General features: G+C 40.7%; 1 protein-coding gene across 4 annotated transcripts; it reads left to right on the forward strand.

Annotated features, from left to right (window-relative positions):
* Positions 1 to 8,970: 8,970 nt before the first annotated feature.
* Positions 8,971 to 10,302, forward strand: LOC121779357 (protein PHOTOSYSTEM I ASSEMBLY 2, chloroplastic-like). Of its 4 annotated transcripts, none has more exons than XR_006045793.1 (4): positions 8,971 to 9,073; positions 9,223 to 9,282; positions 9,963 to 10,009; positions 10,082 to 10,302. XR_006045793.1 is itself a non-coding variant. In XM_042176686.1 (4 exons), the coding sequence occupies exons 1-4, from the start codon at positions 8,987 to 8,989 to the stop codon at positions 10,167 to 10,169; spliced, it is 276 nt and encodes a 91-aa protein (XP_042032620.1). In that variant the 5' UTR covers positions 8,977 to 8,986; the 3' UTR covers positions 10,170 to 10,302. The 4 variants fall into 4 exon arrangements, 2 of the variants coding, with proteins under 2 accessions (XP_042032620.1, XP_042032619.1); XM_042176686.1 differs by having other exon boundaries at positions 8,977 to 9,073; positions 9,963 to 10,003; XR_006045792.1 differs by having other exon boundaries at positions 8,981 to 9,139.
* The last annotated feature ends 947 nt before the right edge of the window (positions 10,303 to 11,249 follow it).

Genomic DNA, 11,249 nt, shown 5'->3' on the forward strand with positions numbered 1-11,249 from the left:
GTGAGGAAGCTAGTCCAGCTCGCAGGTCTGAAAAACGGCCTCGGGAGACATCTACCTCCGGTTCTCACGAAGAAGGAACAAGCCATTCCAGGAGTCATCGCACCGAGTCTTCCCAGCAGCCCAATTTAAATGAAGCTGTCAAGCTGTTCTTGGCCGAGAAGCAGGAGGAGTTCTTAACCTTCCTGCAGAAGAGCCAACAGCCGGAGAAGACAACGGCGGATTCTCCCTCCTCATCCAGACATGAAAGTCACTACCGCAGTAGTGACGTGTCTTCCAGGAGAAAGAATCCTCAACCCCGACATGTTCATGTTCCTCCTCGGTACCGGAACCACAGGAGAACTCCATCTCCTCCGTACCGAAGAGATGTCGGGTTCGCCATGTACGGAGCATTAAAGACTCCGTTCTCGGACGATATCACCCGAACTCCTTTGCCGCGGAACTACCGGACACCGTCAATGACTTATGACGGGCTAGTGGATCCTCATGACTTCCTGGGACGCTATCAGTATAACATGGCGAACCAGGGTCTCAATGAGGTCCATATGTGCAAGCTGTTCCCCGAGCTGCTTATCGGGAACGCGAGAAGGTGGTTCGATAGCCTCCCCCAAGGCAGCATTAGATCTTACCGAGATCTAATGGATGCTTTCCACAGGAGGTTCTTTCAGAAAGCGGAAGCCCGGATCACTTCGGCTCAGCTGCTTTCTATACGTCAAGGTCGCGACGAAAAGATCAGCGACTTCATGACGAGATTCCACAAGGAATGCCTACAAGTAGATGATCTCAACGATCTACTTGTCATTTCGGCATTCCAAAATGGAATCCTGCCCGGAGCTCTCTACAGAAAGCTCGTGGAATGCAGTCCGCAAACAGCTCAAGAGATGTGGGACATTGCGGACCAGTTCTCCCGTGCCGATGAGGCAGACCGTCGAAAACGGTCTTTAGACAGCTCATCTAGAGGAGACGAAAAGAAGCCCGATCATAGCGATCAGAGGCTTCCTCGCCGAACTCCTTTTGAAAGAATTCAAAGGGCACCGGTACAAGGCAGATTGGGGCCACGTCTCAATCCTGAGAAGCCGCCCGCTCAGTTCGTACCATTAAACAAGCCAAGAGCGGAAATTTTCGAACTACATTCCGATATGTTCGAAAAACCAAGGCGGATGACGAAATCGGCCGCGCGCCGACCTCAGGATCAATATTGCTCCTTCCATCAAGACTACGGTCACGATACCGAGGAGTGCCGACATTTGGCTGCAGGTATTGATGCCCTTGTGAAAGCAGGGACGTTAAAAAAATACCAAAGCAAGCAGCCGAAAAAGAACAAAAAGCAGGGAGGTGCGAACTGCGCCCCTCAGGATCCGAAAAGGCAACAGGATCCCGAAGACGATAACGAGCCGCAATATGATGGAGTAATCCTAACTATTGACGCTCTCCCTGCCGGGAAGACTAAATCGTCTCTGAAGTCATAGAGCAGAGGTTTAAAAGCTCAGTCCGTTTGCTGGGTTGTTGGGTTTCAAAGGACGGACTCAAGGCAAATCCCTCAAAAGTTCAAGTTATTCAGAACATGGCGATGCCGAAGTCCATACACGATGTGCAAAGACTAACTGGATGTCTAGCCGCATTGAATAGATTCCTTTCCCAAGCAGCCGAAAAGCAACTGCCGTTCTTCAAAGTATTAAAAAAGGCACCAAAGTTTGAGTGGGGAGCCGAGCAGAAAAAGGCTTTTGACGAGCTCAAAAGTTATTTAGCCGAGCTTCCAATTCTCTCTGCTCCAACAGATGCCGAAGTGATTTTCTTATACTTAGCGGCATCCGATCAAACCATTAGCGCGGTGCTTGTACGAGAAGAAGGCCTAAAGCAGTTTCCCATCTACTTTACAAGCCGAGCATTAAGAGGTCCAGAAACAAGGTATCAACCTCTGGAAAAAATTGCTCTGGCGTTAGTAAATGCAGCAAGGAGACTGCGGCCATACTTCTATGCTCACAAGGTATGCGTCTTAACCGATCTGCCTCTTCGGCAAGTTTTGACCAAGCCAGAAGCATCAGGCAGAATCGCCAAATGGGCCATAGAGCTGGGAGAACACTCAATCGAGTACCTACCTCGGAAAGCCATCAAGGGACAAGCCTTGGCAGATTTTCTTGCAGAAGCAAAGTTCGATCAAGCAATTCCTGTTATTGCCGAACAGAAGAATTCTGAAAATGCCGAACTAGCATAGCCCTTAGAATCCGAAGTAGAGCCGCCGGACTGCTGGAGCGGATTCGTAGATGGAGCTTCAAACAAGATGGGAAGTGGAGCTGGTATTTTACTTGTCGCTCCCGACGGACACGAGGTAACCTACTCACTTCGGTTCCTATTCCCCACTACTAATAATGAAGCCGAGTACGAAGCCCTCCTGGCCGGACTCCAGTTAGCGCAAAGTCTGCTCGTCAAATCTCTCAAAGTCCATTGTGATTCACAAGTCATAGTAAATCACATGTTGGGTACAAGTGAAGCTCGTGACGAGAGAATGAAGAAGTATTTGGACAAAGCGCAAAGCATCAGCCGAAGTTTCTCCTATTTTCGGATAATCCGCATTCCCAGAGCGGAAAATAGCCGAGCAGATACCTTAAGTAAGTTGGCCTCAGATCCGAGCTCAAAGGCGGAAGAATTAATGCATCGAAGCATTGATGAAGCCGAGGTACATTCAGTATCCAGCTCGCCGAACTGGATGACGTCGATCTTGCAGTATCTGGATCAAGGACAATTGCCCGAGGATAAGAGAGAAGCTCGGAAGATCACGTGCCGAGCACTTCGGTACGAACTTCATGAAGGAGTCCTCTTTAGAAAGTCTTACCTCCAGCCGTTATTGCGGTGCGTAGGACCAGAAGAGACGGACTACATCCTCAGAGAAGTTCATGAAGGATCGTGCGGTAGCCACATCGGAGCCAGAGCTTTAGCTAAAAAAGTTCTGAGATGGGGATATTATTGGCCAACCATGGTACAAGAGGCAGTGCAGCTCGTCAAGAAGTGTGCGAAGTGCCAAATTCATGCAAATGTCCCAAGGATGCCGCAGACCGATCTATACACTATGCAAAGCCCTTGGCCTTTCATGCAATGGGGCATAGACAGTGGGACCACTTCCTCAAGCTCCTCGGCAAATGAAATTCCTTATCGTTGCCGTGGACTACTTCACGAAGTGGGTGGAGGCTGAACCATTAGCTGCGATAACGAGCTCAAAGGCATTGGATTTCGTCTGGAAGAACATAGTGTGCCGATTTGGCATACCCCACATCCTCATCTCGGATAACGGGACTCAGTTCACCAACAAGACGTTCAAGAATTGGTGCCAAGAGCTGAATATTCAACAGCGGTTCACTTCGGTCTCTCATCCACAAGCAAACGGACAAACGGAGGTAACAAATCGTATCCTGGTGAAAGGGTTAAAAGCTCGGTTAGAACAAGCCAAAGGACAATGGGTAGAAAATCTCCCTCAAGTCCTATGGTCCTACCGAACTACACCCACAACCTCCAACGGTGAAACTCCGTACAGTCTTGTGTACGGCACTGAAGCCGTGATTCCGGTGGAGATCGGCATACCCAGTCCCCGAACTCTAAATTTCTCAGCAGAAATGAATGACGACGGACTGAGGGCCGAGCTAGATCTTGCCGAAGAAAGAAGAGAATTGGCATGCATAAAAGCAGCCAAGTACAAGGAGCAAGTAGCCCGGTATTATAACCAAAGGGTGAAGAAGCTGCAATTTCAAGTGGGAGATCTCGTCTTGAGAAACAACGAAGTAAGCCGAGCAGAAAAGCTGGGCAAGCTCGAACCCACATGGGAAGGTCCGTATCGGGTGTCAGAAGTCCTCGGCAAAGGGTCTTACAAATTGGCTCACATGTCAGGAGAACAGGTACCCCGAACATGGTACATTTCCAACCTCAAGAAGTTCCATTTGTAAGAGACAGTCCGGTCAGTCAGTCTTGAGTCCTGTTCGGTCAATGTGCTTTCTTTGGTTTGCTTGGTCTTTGTTTGTCTCTGTGCGTTTTTGTCTCTATGTGCTTTTTGTTTGTCTCTGTGCGTTTTGTCTGTGTGTTTTGTCTGTCTCTGTGCGTGTCGTCTCTTACAAATGTTACTGAGGTATCTTGTTCTTCGAAGGCTGATCCCCTTCTTAGAACATATATAAGCCAACGATTGTGCGTCAAAGCTTCTAAAGAGGATACAAGACCACAATTCAGCTTAAACAAGCAGTTCGTCTAAAACGAGCTGCAATAAGCCAACGATTGTGAGTCAAAGCTTCTAAAGAGGATACAAGACCACAATTCGGCTTAAAAATCAAGCACTTCGTCTGAAACGAACTGCAACAAAAGTCCGATTCACGCGATAAAACTCGCCGAATTAGGACAAGGGAAAGTCCGATCCCCAAATTAGGACAACGGAAAGTCCGATCCGAGCGATAAAACTCGCCAAATTAGGACACAAACCAAGTCCAGTCAAAGAAGAGTTCACTTCATCAGACCGAGGACAAACATCAACTTACCCCGTACCTTTATCCAGAATGCCGAAGTGATTCACTTCGCTTTTCGGGGGGGGTAGTGATGGAGTACGGCCTAAACAAGCCCGACAGCAGTAAAGCCCATCAGCCTAAAGCCCAAGAAAGAGTATCAGTTCGGCATGACTAAAGAGTTCAGTTCGGCACAACCAAAGAGTTCGGCCCCAGCCTACAGCTCGGTAAAAGCCAACCAATCAAACTCTGCTCTCAGGTCGGCATCAAGCTCTACTCTCAGATCGACAAAAGCTGCTCGGCAATAATTCAGCAGTTCGGTCTCAGTATTCGACCGAACTAGGAGATAGTGGACTCATGCAGGATTTCCACCTCCACTACACCCACGATCTATTTAGTGGTGTCAAGCAGTCATTAACTCATGCAGGATAGTGGACCCATGCAAGATCGCCACGATCTCCACGACATCCACTGCCTAGTAAATGGTGCTGCATGCCACGATCTTGGTTCAATGTATAAATAGAACCTAGATCAGATAGATAAGGTTAAGTTCTAAAGAGCTCTCTAGACATAAAAGATCATATAGCAAGTCTGTATTGTAAGCTGTAGAAAACAGATCAAGCAATACAACTCTGCCCTCTTTTCTTCCCGTGGACGTAGATTTACCTCAGTAAATCGAACCACGTAAATTCTCTGTGTCGTGATCTGTATTTTCCAGCATTCTTCACCATCAAAAATTCGCCGATTCATCAACATGGAATAAAGTGAAATTAGTAAGAGTGGGAGGGAGAGAGAGAGAGAGAGAGGGGAGGAATCGATTGATTACTATTTCTCGACCCATTGCTGAGAGCTCGGTAAAACTGGCGCCATTGCTGCAATGTGGAACTCAGCTTCTTTCCCTTCAGAAAATAAAGGGTTTTCTATTTTTTCTGAAAATTGGGATTATATACCTCTTTTTTTGAGGAATTTTTGTTTAGGCATGTCATTTAGATATGATTAATGATTAAAAATGTTACTAATTCCTACTAATTGGATTGATGGATGCAAATAATTAACTCATTGTTCTATTTATTTCAAATTCTTATGTCATTAGATACATATCAAATAGTAGGATGAATATAATTAATTAATTTATGTATCTATGTTGGGATATTAGATCTTGACCATATTAAAAATTTATTTACACTAATGTTATTAGGATCATTTTGTGAATCAAATAGTTTAATAAAAATAATTCACTAGTTAATCTATCTATTTTGTGATATAATTAAGCACATAAAAGAATATAATAAAACACTAATGTCACTAGGGATTTTTACAAACCCAATAATTGGATGAAAATAATTCAGTGTTTGATCTACCCCTTTTCTTATTAGGTCTTAACTCTTAAGTACATTAAAAGATTTATTTAATCAAACACTAATGTTATTATAATTCTTTTTAAAATAAAATAGTTGGATGAGAATAATTAGCTGACTGATCTATTTATTTTCTGATATTAGATCTTAATCGTGTTAAAAATATTATTTAACCAAGCACTAATGTCATTAGAATTTCTATAACAATTTAAATAGATGGATAAAAATAATCACTAGTATGTCTATTATATATGTTGCGATATTAGATCTTGTCCGCATTAAACAATTTATAAAATTCAATTATTGGGCAAGAAAATTTCAATAATTAATCTGACCGTCTTATGATATTACAATTTAAGCACATTTATATTATAACTTAATCGAACTTTAATTTCATTATTAATTCAACGGTTAATCTATTAGTTTTGTAATGATAGAGAACTTAATTACATTCAAGTTCTTATTTAATAATTGATCTATATAAATTCTTATAATTAAACTAACAACATTCAAATTCTTATTTAATCAACCACCGATTTCGTTAGAAATTTCCTTGCTAATCAAATAGTTGGATGAAAGTTAAGTTGACTATCCAATTAAACAATTAAGTTTAGTACCCCGTATTAGATTTAACTGAATAAGTTGAACATTAAATTAAATAGGTATTTAGATTTGATTCAAGTTATTTTATATCCAATTGTATCAATTGGGTATTTAGTTTGATAAAATAAAATCAATCAATTGAATGTTAAGGTTAATTGAACCAAATTTTAGATTTAAAGCAATTGAGTTTTCAATTTATCTACTCAATAACTCAATCAAATACTATTAGATTAATTTGATACACTCATTTTAATTGATCTTTGATCATAAATTAAATATGAGATTTTAATTGCATTTTATATCCAATTGATCAATTGGGAATATTTTGATATTTGGTTCAAATTATCTTATACTTAATGTGCTCAAAATAAATTCATTCTAATTCGGATTTGTAGTCAGTAGTAGTACATGAAAGTGTAGGCAATTGCCACGAAGTCGCACTGACCTATAAGATGGCCAAAAGGAGAAATGAAACAAAAAAAAACAAGTAATGAACTCATTTAGAATTTTTTTAACAAAACAGAAAAATCGAAAAGTAAAAAAATGAGTTGAGAGGGGAAGGAATGCGAGGGAATTGAAGGGAGGGAAGGGATGAGAGAGAATGAAATGAATTGAAGGGAGAAAAGGGAGGAGAGAGAATGAAAATGATTAAAGAAGCGCCTCTATGTCATTAGGCAGCTGGGAGAATAATACATGGGTATAAAAGTAAGAGTAATTAGCATTGAACCGGAACTTATAAAAAAACTGATTTTTTTGCAATTAAACCAGTTTACGGCTGGCCATAATGTGGCCACATAACATTTCCCATGTAAGAAATAAATTTCTCAAAGTAGTGAATTTAATGGAGTTTTTCGACTTTTGTTTTCGGTTCTAACAGTGAATTAATTATTTTTATAATTCTTGTCCTCCGATTTAATGTATAATAACTATTTATATTCTATCTTATTTATTTGAAACTTATCAAGTAATATTCAGTGCAGCTCATTTTAATAGCTCATTTAGTATTTTTAAATTTGCACTTTTTATTCTAATATGCGACCAAATGAAAATTCCATACATAAGCAACAACTAACATAAATAATTATTTACACTACAAACCATATATTGCAGCAAGGCATACTTACTTGCCACCCTCCCATTTTTTCAATTAAATTAAATTTATTTATTCATTGATAATTCATTTTTCTTAGTTATTATGTTATCAATTAGTAGCAACTCTTTTAGATATTCATCTCAATTGTAATTGGCATGATGGATTGAATACAGTCTTCAAATTGGACCACCCTTTTTGCACGCCAAATCATCTCCATAGTTCAATTAATGGTTTGATGCTTTTGATAGACTTGTGCAAATATGGCTGTCTCACCCTTTGCAATCGAATCACTCGTGAGTATATTACGTTCCGTCGTCCCCAACCGCCTCTTTTCGAAGTGACACATTTTCTAAATTTGGGATATTACTAAATATAGAAATATCACTCTTTCAACTTTTTCCGTGTCTCTTACTTTATTCTCTTTACTTTACTAATAAAATAACACTACATAAAATTTTATGTCGAATTAAAAATGTTCCAGGACGAATGGAGTAGAAAATATTGGGGGTGAATGGTGTTCTTTAGAGCATCCGCAATGGCGCCTAGCGCACCGCCTAGCCGAGCGCCGACACTAGGCGGTGCGCTAGGCGAACCATTGCAACCGCCTAGCGGTTTTCGGATAAAAAAACCGCTTAGCGCTAGGCGATTTTGTGGTGCTGGGCGATCCGCTCGGCGCCATTGCAGCGTCCGGATCGCCTAGCGCATCGCCAAGCGGATTTTTATTTTTTTTAATTTTCGAAACACTATATATACGCGGTTTGCACGTCATTTTCATTCGCACCACATGTTTTAACGAGTACTCTCTTTATCTTAATTTTTGTACAAGATCAACACCGAGAAATGAGTAACGCGGGTGGTAGTAGTGGTGGTTGTGGGGGGATGCTGAGGAGTACGAACGTCGAATGGCCGAAGCGTTGGAGGCCTATACGACCCGCGAGATAAACCAATGGATGCAAAGGGCCTTGCAGCCGGAGGCCTATTCGACTCCAAAAGGATTTAATTGAAGAGTTATGGGCACGGAGCACTGCAAGGCGTTAGTTTTTTTTAATTATGTAATTTTTTTAGTTAATGTACTTTTTAAATTTTAATAATATTATTGAATTTTCTCGTATCTGTGTCGTAAATTTAATTCCGTATTTTGTGTGATTGTTAATTATTTGTTTTATATAATTTTGAGTGATGTGGCTAGGCTATTGCTGGGCTATTTGCTTATCTTGATGATGTGACAGGAGGATTTTTAGAGCTGATGATGTTGCAGGAGGAGTTTGTGGCTAGGCTATAGCTAGGCTATTGCTGGACTATTCCTATTGTGGATGCTCTTACACGCCTAAAATACTTCCAACTTTAATTCCACGTGTGGCTCATTTCCATGGATGCCACATTCTCATTATCCACATAAAAGCCCCTCTTTTCTATCCCAAAAAAACAACACAAAGAATCAGAACATGAAGAACACTATGAACTCCACCACCTCTCCACCACTCTCACTCCAACACCACCATCACCTCATCCTGGTCACTTCACAACAGCCTAGGATGCAACAAGTACAAAGAAACCTTACACCATATGCATCAAAATCTAGTGGCTTCTTGATTTCCATCATTGAAGATGTTTGCTTTGAGTCTTTGACCCTTTTTGCCCCCTCACAGCGCCATATATATTCGACTGCTAACAAGAAAGTGTGTTGATGCAGGTGGCAAATAGGTGCCAAACATGTAAAGGACAAGGTGCAGTAGAATGTAAAGGCTGCAAGGTATCTTTTCTGTGTCCAAATACTACTCCCTCGTTCGTCTATCTAAAGTAATCCTGAAGTCCCATTAAATATGAAATATTTGTTTTTCAGGAAGTGATTTTATATAGCGCTATTTTATGAGTTGGATAAAGGGTGAATTTTATGAGTTAAATAAAACATGAAGAAAGTAATTGAGAATAAAGTAGAGATATGTTGTTTGAATAAAGTAGAGATATTGGGATAATAAAAAAAGAAAATGTTTCATTTTTAATGGGACATGAAGAATATACCACTATAAATTCAACACTGATTTAAATATATATTTGGTGGATACTTTTTGAGTGGACAAAGAGTCCCACTATGTTAATATTCTCTTCGTCCCAATTAAGTTGAAGCAAAACTTTTGGGCACGAAGATCAAGAAATTATATTAAATGGATTAAATGAAAATAAAATAAAACAAGAGAGAAATAAATTAGGAGAGACAAGAGATAGTAAAGTAGTGACAAAATAAAATAAGAGTGGTTAGTTGTGACATCCCAAAAAAGATACACGACTCAATTTAGTTGGGACGGAAAGAATAGTAAGTGACTATGAGGTTAAATTATAAGGATTGAGAAAAGTGAAACATTTTTTATTGACGAGATATACTTAATTTGTGTCGAGTGGCTGGCTTGAGGCGCGGTTTTCTATCCGTTGCAGGGGACGGGGAAGAACAAGAAGAACGGAAACATCTTCGAGAGGTAGAAGTAAGTATATATGTCTCTCATTGTCATTTGTGTGTTGTCTTAGTTTCTCTTAACGCTTGTTGTTTCGGCAAGGTGCTTCGACTGCCAGGGGTTCGGGCTCAAGAGCTGCCCGGCCTGCGGGAAAGGCGGATTGACACCGAAGCCTCGAGGAGAAAGATGATTAGAGCATACATTTGTGAGCTCAGAAAGAAGACAATAATGTTATTTTATACAGTTATTTTGATTTTGATACCTATAATATTATTGACTTTTATTGAGCTATGATGAAATAGATTGGGAAACAATCATTGTAACACCCCGAGTTTTCGTGCACGGATTTTGGAATATAAAAAAAATTTTGAACGAATAGACACTTGGAATCAAAGTGCAAATAAATTAATTCAAGGTTAAAAGTGGAGAAAATACTTTTATTAGAAAATGGGGAATGTACAAGGTACAATACATGCTTTGAGTTATGGGGCCCATTCCCTTACATGAATTTAAGAACTACAATGAGCCTACAAGAGAAGGGCTCAAAGCTTGATGTTTGACCCTAACTATTTATAGCAACGAAATAAAGCAAAGATCTTGGAGAATCTTCTCTCCTCTTCTCCATATTTCTCAAAAAAAATTCCTCATCATAAGACTCCAAGCATGGAGCAGCAGCAACGCCTTCCAAGAAGTCCTTCACCTGCCAAGAAAATTTCCTCAAATTAGTAGGTTCTTTGCCTCCACAAAAATCAACAAAAAGGCTATACATAGGAATAGTAAGTGAAGACAAAAGAAGGCTTTGATAGGGGAGGTTTCCTGCTGCCTATATTCCCAAGTTTGGAGATGGGAACAAGTGAAGATAACACCATGAGCTCACCCAAGTAACCAAATGAGGAAGGGGCGTACTTCTCCATCAAAACAAGCCAAAAATGATGGAACCAGCCAAGGATCATATCTCCCCAAACTTACACCAAAAGGCATAGATAGCCTACTTACAAAGCTCAAAAGAGAGTAAACTGCAGCCCCAAAATAGGAGTCTTTGTCCCCAAGTCTAGTTACAAACAGCCATAAGAATCACCAAAAAGGCATGAATTGCCTTCTCATGAAGCCCAAAAGGAGAGCTGAACTAGTAGCCAAAAGTAGAAGCTTCGATGCCCCATAAACTGACACAAGAAGCCAAGAGGATGGCTTATAAATACCGCCACCTCCACTCCACACCGCACCCTATTGATTCGAGGCAAGAGTGCGGCGGAGGGGAGGAGCAACGGCG

This window comes from Salvia splendens, chromosome 19, assembly GCF_004379255.2.
Source record: "Salvia splendens isolate huo1 chromosome 19, SspV2, whole genome shotgun sequence".
NCBI lineage: Eukaryota > Viridiplantae > Streptophyta > Magnoliopsida > Lamiales > Lamiaceae > Salvia > Salvia splendens.

Excerpts from the sequence above, each read along its gene's own strand:
- LOC121779357 (XM_042176685.1), top strand. The coding sequence starts at position 8,987 with ATGAACTCCACCACCTCTCCACCACTCTCACTCCAACACCACCATCAC. Across the intron at positions 9,140-9,222 it reads TGATTTCCATCATTGAAGAT|GTGGCAAATAGGTGCCAAAC; the intron begins GTTTGCTTTGAG and ends GTGTTGATGCAG. Across the intron at positions 9,283-9,962 it reads TAGAATGTAAAGGCTGCAAG|GGGACGGGGAAGAACAAGAA; the intron begins GTATCTTTTCTG and ends TATCCGTTGCAG.